The following is a 13,393-nucleotide window of genomic DNA, read 5'->3' as shown; positions in this document are numbered from 1 at the left end:
AGAGGTGTTCATAAAGGTTCTTTTGGTTCCACGCTCTTGCCAACCATATTCAAGTTGTTGTTTAATGGACATAGATAACTAAGAGATAAATGGAGCTTCAAAAAGTTATTACTGAATGGGATTCTTTGGGGCAATGGCTTTTTTGTGGTCAACACTATTTCCATAATAATGTTAAACCAGTTTTTGCTTTTTTCACTGTGTTGATGTTTGCAGTAGTGGGTAAATCTGTCGGCACTTTAGCATGAATCAGAGCTGGCACCAAATTATACCAACACCTGTCCTACTCTGCATTGCCTCTGTGCTCACGTGAAAACTACGTGCAGAAAATGCCTGATTCACTTAAGAATGTCCTTGACGAAGCAGTAAAACTATGAATTTTCTTAAATCTCTACCCGTAAGTATGCACCTTTTAAGGGTTCTGTTTGAGGGGCCCCTCAGTGGTGCAGTCGGTTAAGCGTCCGACTCTTGGTTTCGGATCAGGTCATGATCTCAGGGTTGTGAGATCGAGCTCTGTGTTGGGCTCTGAGCTTGGCGCGGAGTCTGCTTGAGATTCTCTCTCCCTCTCCCTCTGCTCCTCCTGCTCATGCTTGCTCTCAAATAAATAAATCTTAAAAAAAAATGAACATAAAAATTCTGTGTGTTAACACAGGAAGCATGCCTAAGGCACTTCTAACGCCTCCCACAGTGTGGTATAGTGGCCTGGAGGAAAACTACTTAGGCAGTTGTTTGAATTGTGAGCTGAACTAGCTGCTTTTTTCATTAAACCTCATTTTTACTTGAAAGAACAGTTCCATTTCTCTTATTATTTTGTTGGAAAATACAGCAATTTCTTTCAAAAATAGGGTAACATGTAATGGATGTGTCAGTGTTATTTTTAAATAAATTAATCCATAAATAGTGAATTTTTTCAAGTTTAATTTCTATATGGTAAATAGCCCACCTAAATTAATCCTTTTTGGTGTCTTCAATAACTCTTTGTGTCAGAGGTACTTAAAAAAGGTTTGAGAAGCAGGGCCTAGGGTAATTTTTCTGGAAAACAAAACAGAACAAACTCCCCTTTGTCTGTATAGTAGCTCATAACCTCAAAGGTATTATATCTCTGTGATTGTAAGATTCTGTGATTTTGATTTTAAGATTCTGAGCTTCTTACAAGAAAACGGATAGAAGAAAACATGGAGGTCTGGCCTAATGAGAGGTCTTTTGGCAGTTAGCTCTCTGTATCAGATAGGCTTGGGTAGGTGAGCTGAGTGAAGCTGGCATTCATTCCTTCATTTTTTCAACAAAAATTTTTGAGTATGTGCACTATGCAAAATATGCTGCCGATCCATGTGGAGGATGCACAGTGAATCATACTTAGAAACATCAGACTGTGATCTCCATGAAAACAAAAAGCTTGTCTTTTCTACCCTGGGAAGCAGTGTGGCAAGTCAGGCAGAAGTTGGTAGAAATTCACATCATACCCTAGTTTTGTCTCTGTGGGCAAGTTACTTACCATCTTTGAGTTTTTTCCTTATTTGTAATGTGAGAAAAGATGATGTGTGTCCCTTTGGGTTATTTTGATAATTAGAAACTTTATGATGTAAAGTGAAGTAGCAGTATTCTGGGATATTTTTATCCAAGATGCATAAAGTGCTTTACTTTATAGCTACTTGCTAACCCAAAGAGCATAAAAACAAATCTGTCTTCAAATAGGAACTTCTATAAGTACATAAGTACATGCAGCAGTAATCTTTGAAAAAGGTTGAAAATTCAACTTTATGTTAGTTGTTTTTCCAGTTCAATTGAAGTGTACTTGACAAATAGAGCTGTATATACTTAAAGTGTACAGTGTGATGGTGTGATGTTTGTATACATGTGAAATATTTACCACAATCAAGGTAATTAACACATTTATCCCCTCACATAGTTGACTTTTGTATGTGTGTGAGAGACAAAGCTTAAGATCTTTTCTGCAAATTTCAAATATACAATATTAACTATAGTCTGATCCTTAGAACTTACTCATCTTACAACTAAAAGCTTGTACCCTTTGACCAACATCTCTTCATTTCCCCGCTTCCCAGCCCCTAGCAACCACCATTCTACTCCCGAGCAGTACTTATTTTTCAATAACCAGAGAATAATCAATGTGTCAGAATTAATTAGCTTTTTATAAAGAGAACCAATTTCCATTGAAAGATATGAGTTTAAATAGCTTTTGGATATGTTATATTAGATTGTGTTAATCATGGTTGAAGAAAGAAATATTCAGTGACACTTGTTAAAGACGGTCAAGAAGACTTTATTCATGATGATGGTTGTAGGGATAGGACACACTGTAATAGGAATTTCCAGTGGGGGAGAGAGATTGGGCTCCACCCTGAATACAGCCATGGGGTCAGGGGATGGCAAATTATGAAGAGGAGGAGCCAGGGGTAGGAGGAGTTCTGGTTTAACTGGCCTAACCAGATTCTTGCTGAAGACAGAGGAAGGCAATCAGACATAGCCCTGGGGGCCAGTGGAAGATGAGGAACCCATTAGATACCCACAGTGATCAGATATCAATGGTAGGGGGTTCTGGTTAAACTAACTTACGGGGCTCTTGCTAACACTGGGTTATATATGGGAGTGCACAAATGGGCCTAAGAGAAATGTTCAGGAGCCTGATGAAAGTGACTTAAGCAAAGAATCTTTGTACTGTAATCAGAATTGTGTTTTCTGCATAGTCATTTAGGTTATCTTATTTTTGCCAATTTCCTCGTAATAAAATACTACATTATAGGGGAAAATAAAATTGATAGAAATTTCATGAGAATACCAAAAATTAATACAGTCAAGTCAAGCAAAGAATGTTTTCAGTGACAGTGTTCCCTCAGATATAAGTGTGTGTGATCTTAAGCTTGTTTACAACTCTATTTAATGTTAAATTGTTAAAAATGGTGTTTCATTTCCTCAGAAGAAGACACTTTTTAAACATTTTACTTACGTTATTCTTGTTTTAATTTTCTTTGTTTAATATAAACCCATTCCATAAATCAGAACATGACCAAATGTAAAAATTATTGTTTCTCTTTGTCTGAGTGTTCTTTATAAATCTTTACAGTAAAGCGGGTGTGCCTTTGGCAGAGGCTATTTCCATGCAGCTCTGCTTGTGCAAATTACAGAATGTGGATTTTCTTTCTCTAAAAATGGATTATCACTTGCCTGCTGACTCTCTTTAGAGTCTTTCTGGGACAGAATGATGTTTGACTTCTGGTACTTACTCAGAGTTACAGTATATGGATTCTAAACATTGCATCTTTAGAAATAGATCCAAGTATATCATAGCACTAAACATGTTTTTATTTCTGCATAAATAAATACTGTTCTATCTTTACTTATGATTCAGTAACAGGGAAGAAACTAGAGATTCTGCATTGAATTGGCTCATAATGATAGTTTTAAATGTGGAATTCTAGAGATTAGGTAGTGTAGAGCAATGATTGCTATTTCCAGAGGCAGAGATAAAAGCAAGCCTATGGCCACTGTTACGCTTATATATTGCGAACTATTTTTACTTTTCTCATCATTCATCAGATGTTCTGCTAGTCACATTTACATGTGTAGTAATTTAATGGGCACCTGTTGCCATGGCAGCACAGAACAAAAATGAAATCTATTATTTTACAAGTTGAGAGTTCCCAAGTGATACAGGTACAGGCTGGTGAGAGCACTTTTGCTTTTGCTTGTGTATAGCTCCCAAGGTAGGACACTAAGTCTGTATTAACAAGTACCATGGGGACTGTGGGATTTGTTTGAGGTTGCTCTTCTCTATGATCTGGTCTACCTTCACACATTCATTAGACTACAGGGATCCATCTAGTTTCGCTGGTAACATGGTAACCATACACTAGTTCACGTCAAGACACATTCACATAGAAGGGTTTTCCAATGTGAGTTATTAGCTGATAAATAAGTAAGTCTATATGTTTTTGTATTTCTCTGTACCTAGGGTGGGGCTGATAATGGTAGCAATCCTCACTGTCTTTTTGCCTTTTTGAAATAAGATAATTGCTGAAAATGAGACAATGAGACTTGTTTTTTCCCATGCATTTTCTAAAAACAAATGAGATGTCCAGTGAGATAACTGGGAGTCAAAGGAATCTTCCAGAAAACTGCTAATTATAGAAGAGGATGCCCTATTGCTATTTCTGTCCCACCTGCTTGTTATGTATTTATCAAATGCCTATTGCCTGCAAGGCGTTATGGCAGACTCTCTGTGGGATATAAAAGATCATGGTCCGTGGTTAGTGAGATTAAACCCACATAAAGGAGCCAACCAAGAGAAAATGACAAGCACAGGCAGTTCCATTTTTTGTTCCCTTCCCATTTTTTTTTTCCACTCCATTCACTGGATGCTACCTTAAAAAGACCCATGTCTTCCTATGCCACCATTATTTTGTATTTGATTCTTCCCAGTAGAAAACAGGGTTTTGAAGGAGTTTTGTAAATAGCCAAACGCACAGTGAATACCAACTCTCAGCAATTTTTTTTTATAATACATATTTATCAAGTGCCTACTATGTGCCAGGTATTGGCTGAGTTACTATGGTAAATTGTTAAATTCCACTTATTACGTGTTTTATTGCATTATTTAAACTTTCTCTCTAAAAGTATGGTTTTCCTTGTAAAGTTGCAATTTTTAAGTAGTTAAAAACAAATAGCTTGAAAAGAGATGGTGAGGCTCTTTGAGGAAGACGCGGTGGCAGCTACAGCGGAGGTTTGGACGCCCCGCTCCTGCTCCTGACTCACTACTGTTCGCTCTCACTGAGGAACAAGTCGGTCAGGAAGCCGCGCCATGGCTTTTAAAGACACCGGGAAGACACCCGTGGAACCGGAGGTGGCGATTCACCAAATTAGAATTGCTCTCACCAGCCGCAACGTAAAATCTTTGGAAAAGGTATGTGCTGACTGGATCGGAGGTGCAAAGGAAAAGAATCTCAAAGCGGAAGGACCAGTTCGGATGCCTACCAAGACTCTGAGAATCACTACAAGAAGAACTCCTTGTGGTGAAAGTTCTAAGACCTGGGATCGTTTTCAGATGAGGATCCACAAGCGACTCATTGATTTGCACAGTCCTTCTGAGATTGTTAAGCAGATTACTTCCATCAGTATTGAGCCAGGAGTTGAGGTTGAAGTCACCATTGCAGATGCTTAAATCAACCTTTTTAATAAATTGATTATCAGTTGTTAAAAAAAAAAAAAAGAAAAGAGATGGTGAGATCTTAAGATATTGATTCACCAACCAGAAACGCACACATACATACACACATACGCTCACTGAGCCCCTTAAAGAGGTGTACAAAAACTGCGGTAGGAACACCTACAGGCTTATGTAATTTAACTAAAAGTTGAATGAGAAAAATATTTGGATCGGGGGAATTTCTAATCTGTGTGAGGAAGGACATCTTTGTTTTATTCTCTCTTCAGCTTCCAAGTGTGCTCTGTCTTGGTTCCCTTCAGTTTTCGTTCTTTTAACATTTCCCCCTAATGCCCTGCTCTCTTGCCTTTGACCTTCCTTCCAGCAATACATGAGAAAATGATAGAAACTTGAAGGCACATCAGAAATTTGGCTTTTTTTTGTAGGCACAATACTCTTATCCACCTTTTGCTCTGCTACCTGCCTTCACGTTCCCCTAACGCTCGACAGTGCTGTCTCGCATTGTCCTACTCAAAGTGTGACTCCAGGACCCTGCCAATTTACTAGTCCATAAGTACAAAAATTGCAAATAAGCACTTAGAAACTTTGATAGCAGTTTGGTAGAGGAATTTCATCTGTTGATTCTAACAAATATTTGGCTGGTATTTTGTATTTTTTAAAATCTTATTTCTCTAGTAATTAATTATTATTATTATTATTAATCATTTAACAAACACACTCCATATGGATTGTGGGGCTGAGGGAGAGAAAAAACAAAGCCACCTGATCTTTCACTACAGACAGTCTGAGAAGTGCTGGTCTAATGTACCCTCAGTTCTTCTAAAGATGTCTTTTGATTTCCTACCTTCATTCCTTTGCCTATTTTTTAGCTAATACTTCCTGTCTCTCAAAACACAACCGTAATATCCTCTCTTTCATGCATTTTTTAAAAAGATTTTATTTATTTATTCATGACAGACAGAGAGAGAGAGAGAGAGAAGCAGAGGGAGAAGCAGGCTCCCCAGGAGCAGGGAGCCTGATGTGGGACTCGATCCCAGGACCCTGGGATCATGACCTGAGCCAAAGGCAGACGCTTAACCATCTGAGCCACCCAGGCGCCCTCCTTCATGCATTTTTACCTGAACTCCTACAGTACAGTTTTTTGTATTTCTGATGAAACCTTATAAGCAGCATTTATTGAATGTAGTGATATTTAGTATTCTATACAAATGCACTTGCATTTTTTTTTTTTTTTTTTTTGCACTATCACCTTGGCTATGCACAAGAGATACAATCAGGATGGAAAAGGGCATGAATATCTGGGTTAAAATCCTGAGTTCTGTCGTTTATGAAGTGAGGGACCTTGGGTTAGCCAACCAGTCTCCTTGTGCCTCACTTGCTTCACTTATCAAACAGGACCATTGGTAGCACTTATCCCTTCAGGTTGCTGTGAGCATTAAATGCAACAATACGTGTAAAGCATTAAGTGTACAGTTCCTGGCATATACTAAACAGTTGCTAAGTGACTGCTCTTATGTTTTTCATTAATATTAGCAGCACTTTTAGAATATTTTTTTCTTGCTTTTGTTCAGACATTGCTTGAAATTAGTCATTTAGTCCCATTGACGCCATTGCTTTGATAGACCCACTTTTTGAAGACACAGCTAGAATGGGTGGTGTGCAAAAGGGTGGAAAGTCATTGGATTTCTCTAGATTCCTATGGGGCTTTGGAGAGCTGGTCAGTGCAGCAGAGGCATCCTTGTTTAGGCTCTGTAAACATAACTGAGTCACTCAAAAGATACTTTTTTCATGCAGGCAAAAGTAACACCCCCACAAGGAAAGTGGAATTAAAAAAAGGAACTTTAGAAGAAGGCAGTATATCTAAAAATATTCCCACCAACAACAAAAAAATTGGCTGGAACACCTGGATTTTTCTGAGTATAATTTTAGTTAGGTAAACATGGAAAAGATATATTTTCCTAAAGAGGAAAGAGCAATTTTACAGAAAATGATGGTTGGTAGTAATCTTCAGATTCAGAAGATCGATTCTGTAAAAGATTTTCCTTGTTTTAAAGAGTGAAAGGTTGTGAATTTGAACAAGTTGCATTAATGATCATCAATACTCACGATCGCTTAACTGATGAGATTTACCCCCAATGAATCTTCTTTGTAGGATAATTATCTAAAGACATAGACCCGTGAATGTGAACTACAGTGCTTAATTATGTGGTAGTTAAATGAAATGATTGTTTTAATGTGTGCGCCAAAGAAATATACTGAAACCATATTATGGATTCATAACTATCTAGGATATGCTTTATTAGGCTTTAAAAAAATAGGTAGACTCTCTTGGAAGTAAGCAGAAATATATTCAATATATAACTAAATTAAATGCCCAGCAACATGGCACTGAATTTAAGGGAGTGGATTTTGGTTTTGTGGTCAAATTATTTTTGGTATAGTGAATGTGAATTCAAAAGGAAGACTATAAACAAAATTCTGAGAAGAGCTAGGGAACAAGATTTAAGAGCTACTTAAGCCCTTGCTAGACAAGGGCAATAATACAAAGACATAATTTACTCTACTTAGAGGATAAGAAAAACGAAGTGAAACCCAGATTATTTGAGGCCTTACAGTCTGATTCTATATTTGTAGGTGTGCACACTCACACCCGCACACACACTCAACATGTATTAACATACCCACCAACTTCACAGTTGGTCCAAATAAAAGGTGGGGGGTGAACATTTTCTGGACAAGGAGTTGAGCTGAACACACACCCATTTTTAATAATAAGGTCTGTTAGACTTGAATGGCACAACAACAGCCTGTTAGGGAAGTGGTGAAATCATCACAGACTGTTGAGTGATTCAAAATTAGATCAGACAAAACACTTTAAAAATACACTGTAGGAAACAATCTAATGCTGGGAAGGCAATAAAAAAATGACCTAAATCGGTCTTTTCCACCTCTAACTTTTAACGTTCTCCTGTAGTTTAAAAATAGAAAAGTATAATATTTATAGGAGTACTGAAAGTTGGGGTCTAAACTCTAAAGTGCTTATTATTTAACATTAATATATTTGACTCATGGCTTTGTAGTAGAAACAACAGAAATGTAGCTATAAGTTTTAGTCCTTTCTTCACTGGTATGAAATCAACAATGAAGAAAAAGCTCAGGGTTCAGGGCACCATTTATGAAGTGGTTGATAGATTAGTCCTTAAAACTTAAGTTCTGACCATTTATCCAACATAACAGACCTTGCATATTGTGGTCAAAGTTAAATAGGGTTGTTGTTTTTTTTTTCTATTGTATAATGTCATTATAACTGGTTATAAACATATGATGATGTTGGAGCATGGTATAGAGAATCTTTGGGAATTATTAGCTAATGTTTATAGAAGAGGGGAGATTGGATGAGAAGCAGCTTCTAGAAGGGTTATTTTTCACGTTCTCCCTGACTCTGATCTTAACTTAAATAATTGCCAACCAGATGCAATCTCTTTATGTCACTTGATTTCTCTTATATTCAAAGGCAGTCAAGGTACTACACAAAATGAATCAAATTGTTTGAAGAGAAAGGACTCAATAATTTTTTCTAATCGTTCTTATTTGTGCTTTTTGTCATTTAACCTATAGTGATTTGCTTGGGGCACCCTTGCTTACCTTTGGGCAACCCCTGTCCTCATGTCAGACAAAGACACTTTAACCAGAAGTGGGAACTTACTGTTCTCTGCAGTAAGCCTGTGTGACCTTTTGGATAAATCATTGCTTAGACTTATAGCCCCATGGATCAGCTGCCTGGAACCAATCCTGACAAAGGGCTCCCTTTATCTGTAGGTTGCCGGTAGATCAGCAATGTACCCTCTGTGTTATCCAAATGCTTCTTGGCTCACTGACCATCCCTGTCCCATGTGACTGGTTTTACATAAATATCACAGAAAATTGGCTTAGGCTGACCTCTTTGTAATCTCTGTTTCTCAAAATATGCTATTTGATACAAAGTTCACTTATGTACAGAAAGGTCGTTTGTCCAGTTCTTAAAATTTGCTGTGGTGGTGAGGCAAAATTAAATGACCACTTCATTTTCCTCTGGGAGTAGTGGTGGTGGGAGGTAGTGACCATGGGCAACATTTGCCTTGGTGCCTAGCCCACAGATAGTTGGGAGAAGATGTTCAATAAACATTTGTTGGATGAATGAATGAATGAATGATCATTTCAAAGTAGGCTAAATTTTGGCACTACTCTTTCTGCATTCCTTCTTGAGCAATTGACCTCCTAGAGTGGCTAGCCCCTCTATAAAAACAGGGGAAGAGAAATAATGGGAATTTAGTGCCAAAGGAATAAAAGTGACAGTTTTATGTCCAGCCGTCTTTTGAATCATGAGCGTATGAGAATTTTGGAGATAAATATAGCTGTCTATATCTTAACTTTGCTGCTTACTTATATTCTACCCAGAGCAGATTATTCAACCTCTCTGAGACTCAATTTGTCTTCATTAATGTGGACAAATTGCCTTTTGTCTCAGAAGCTTGTTTTGAGGTAAATCATTTCATATAGTGTATATGTGTGGGTCTCAACAATATAACTGTTTTCATTTTTTTGAGTATCTTCTAGATGCCTGGGTTAGGGTTGGATGGTGTATAAACATTTTCATTAATCTTCCCACTAACTGTACAAGGTACAGTGCCATAATACCATTCCCATTATATAGGTAATTAAATTGAGAGTTGGTGATATAAAGTAATCTGTACAAGGTCACAGAGATTTGAGTTGAAATTTATCTAATTCCTAAGCTGAAGCTTTAATTGGCCCTGACTAATAAATATTATTTCTTTCCCGCCCAAGAGAAATGGAAATAACACAATTCTCCCTTTCTAATTAATGTTTACCTCTTCTATAGGATAGAAACCCTATTCCTGTAATAAACCCCACTGAGCCCAATAATTTTGTTCATCCTGCTCACTTATTTAGAATCTAGCTGTTGGCTCCATTTGGGTAGTAGTTTTTGTATCATTATTGGATGTCACATCTTTTCAAAAGATTTGTACTATGTTATTTATTTCAGGTTAGATAGTGTAATTCTAAAGTCCAGAGAGGTTAGGGGATGCAGTAAACTTTTAGAGCCACTGAGATAACTCAGGTTTTCTATAACCCAACTCGAGGAAGAAAACAAGCTATAGCCTTTAGTTATGTAAAAGTGCAGTGGTTTCTATCTTCTGTCATGAATAGAGTCAGAGATTCTTCTGGCCATGTGTCTACATATGATGTCAGTGGGAACTTTGAATATTAAGGGTGGAGATGTCTAACTTGGATGATCTGACTTTAGAGCTGTTAGAAGCTGGAAATGCTTTTAACCATGGCTGAGTCAGAAGGATATGAACTTTGGACTTATTCTGACAGTTGCCTTTAATTAAATGAGCCTGGCCTTATTAGATTCTGGCAAGTCAGCTATTTAGAAAGCACTAATTCTTCAGAAATCTAACTTTCCCAAGTTTTGTTTTTACTCAGCATCTTGGATTTTGTTTTTGCTTTCCATTTTCAGATTTATAATCGCTTAGATACAAATTGCTGTGGATTCCGACCTCGAAAGGAAGATGCCTGTGTACAGAATGGACTGAGGCCAAAATGTGACAACCAAGATTCTGTGGCTCTAGCACATGTTATCCAGCGAAAGCATGACCCAAGGCATTTGGTCTTCATAGACAACAAGGGTTTCTTTGACAGAAGCGAAGATAACTTAAACTTCAAATTGTTAGAAGGCATCAAAGAGTAAGTTTTAAGATGTAGTAAAATCTATGGGACATCACATTTCTATTAAATAAGTAGTAAGGTTTTGAGAAAACTCAAATGCTATGTGTGACTGATCTAACCCTTGAAAGGAATTGTGGGTGTGGAATCTGGGGATTGGAGGCCCGGGAATGGGAAACGATTGCAGCCACGGTGTCAAGTGTCACCAACCCATGCAACCTACAAAACTCCCACGACATTTCCTTCGCCCTCACTGTGAAAATCCATGTGGGTAAAGTTGGAAGCATGCAGGGACCTTAGGAATAGGAACTGGCAGAGCAGGGATGAGGACATGGCAGAAGCTCCATTATCAGGGCAGGGGGCAGGGGGACTAACAGACACACAGATAGTGACATGGCAGGATGTCCAAAGACATAATAAACTCGAGACTTTTCTGAATGCGGTGGGAAATTAGAGCTAATCTGCTGATTAGGACACAATATCAAAGGACAGCAGCTGTTTGAATTCAGGTAGGAGGGTTTTTGAGCATTTGGAAATCTTTCCAGTAGACATAGACTAGGGAGAAAAGTATCTTGAGCTTATGTATTTGGAAATAAAGGAAACTAGTACATTTAATAGTGGCAGGAACCCACTATAGAGTCTGGACCATTCAACCTTAGCTACAGGGATTGAGGCTGGATGTTCGGCCCCAGCTTATAGCCACTCTTCATTGCCTTCCTACCTTAGTCAGAAATCAGAGTGACCAAGACACTGGGGTATGTTTGAGAATTGGAAATAGAGGGGTGCAGTAGTGAAAGAGTTAACCAACTGTGTGAAGCTAAGTGACTGCTGGAGAGCACATGAAGGAGTCTAAAACTGAGAGTAGAAGCCCAATCTTCCAAATCCAAGTCCAATCATTTTTCTGCAGTAACTTGTGTTTGTTCATGCTGTTACTATTACTCTTGGTAACAACACTCTAAAGTGTGTTTCATTAGTTCTTCTTAGCACTTCTAATCAGGTAGTGTGGATTTGATGTACTTTCAGGACTAGAGACAATACTGTTCCTATGAGAGTTTCATAAGCCCCAATTTCATGAGTTTTTGCCATATCTTGCCCTGTTAATACTCATTCTTATATCTCTTCATGGATTGAAGGTAGAATATATGACAGATTCTTTTTTTAATGTGACTAAACTAAGGAAATTTTATGTGTAGAAAAATTGACCAAAGGCATCACTTACTGAGTTGATATTTTGGGGTCTTCTTAAATCTTTAAATTTTCTCTTGGAATTAGGAGTGCCTAAGAATATGGTCCATCTGTTCTATACATTCATATTGATATGAATACTGCTTTATTTATGCTTTCAAAGAAGTTAACTTTAAATGCAATATGAGGAGTAATGAGTGTAAGGTTAAATTGTTTTTGAATAAGTAAGTCACACATTGCAAAGCAAAAATGAAGACATTCCTAGCCCAGATTTATGCATAGAATATTCCTATTAATCAATGTAATGCACAGACAGGTAATTTTTTGCTTTTCCTTTATGAAAAGGATTAGTCACTAAAGAGATCCATGGGTTTCACAGTTTCATCTCATACATTCTACCACAGCTAAATTAGTTGAAGGGTCATAGAATTTATAAATCATGGATTATTAATATTTCATAGAGCAAAAATGCTTAATTAATACTATGGCCACTAAATTATATAGTACATGTCTTCAGGGAGCTCAGAGCATCTTATCAGCATTATTTAATTCCACCCTCACTCATACTCATTAAATGAGTCCAGCTCTGTGCCCTTTGGTTTTTCTGCAGCATAGGAGCATCTGAGTCCCTTGCATTTATGTCCCCTGAATGCCACCCTTAGCTCATTCCATTGAAATTTGGAAAAGGCGTTTAGGAGGCCTGAAACTTTGGGCAAACTGTATTCCTCGAACAAGGATATGTTCCTGTTTTAGTTGTTAAGGAGCAACTACGTTTATGTGAAATTTACTATGCAACCCCAATATTTTTATTGTGCTTTCATCAGTATTTCAGTGAAAGCTGGATGGGCCAAATGAAAATTCAGCAAGACATTCCTTATGAGTTTGAACTTGAAACTTGACAAAATTCTTCAGATAATGTACATGCTAGACCCCTTGGTTTTACTTTCTAAATGAAGAACAAGAAGCACAAATCACTCTCTTAAGGTAGTTCAACAAGGACCCTTCCAAACTGGCCTCAGGTTTTCCAGAGATGGGTCACTGTGGAATGCCTGACTCTAAAACTTGAGTTTTGTTAAATTTATTTGAAAAACACTTTAGTATTCCAATTTAGTAAAATGCTCCCAGATTTTCAGAATTCCTGAAGTATAATCTGAATCAGAAACAATTCTTTATTTAATTGGGCATTATGGAATGATTCCTTTCTCTTTTTACTACCTACATTTTGGATTATTTCACATTAAATTCAGTCACGCGTTTGTCAGCATTTTGCTTCTCATATTTTCTTGTGTAAAACCCCAC

At 37.5% G+C, this 13,393-nt stretch overlaps 2 protein-coding genes across 3 annotated transcripts in view; both read left to right on the top strand.

Moving 5' to 3' along the window:
* The window catches only part of GASK1B (golgi associated kinase 1B), a 48,706-nt gene that overhangs the window by 31,990 nt on the left and 3,323 nt on the right, over positions 1-13,393 (top strand). For both annotated transcript variants that reach the window (XM_025874403.2, XM_073892421.1), the window contains exon 4: positions 10,704-10,930. In XM_025874403.2, the coding sequence (XP_025730188.2) occupies positions 10,704-10,930 (227 nt within the window). The remainder of the gene's footprint in view (positions 1-10,703; positions 10,931-13,393) is intronic.
* Positions 4,789-5,207, top strand: LOC112826193 (small ribosomal subunit protein uS10-like). The gene has a single exon (XM_073891229.1). It carries the CDS (start codon positions 4,817-4,819, stop codon positions 5,174-5,176), a length of 360 nt encoding a protein of 119 aa, XP_073747330.1. The 5' UTR covers positions 4,789-4,816; the 3' UTR covers positions 5,177-5,207.

The sequence above is a fragment of the Callorhinus ursinus genome, unplaced genomic scaffold, assembly GCF_003265705.2.
Source record: "Callorhinus ursinus isolate GAN/ISIS: 27379988/994484 unplaced genomic scaffold, GSC_fseal_2.0 scaffold4, whole genome shotgun sequence".
Lineage (NCBI taxonomy): Eukaryota > Metazoa > Chordata > Mammalia > Carnivora > Otariidae > Callorhinus > Callorhinus ursinus.
This window is presented reverse-complemented; position numbering and strand designations above follow the sequence as displayed.

Coding starts and splice junctions, on each gene's coding strand:
- LOC112826193 (XM_073891229.1), top strand. CDS start 4,817: ATGGCTTTTAAAGACACCGGGAAGACACCCGTGGAACCGGAGGTGGCG.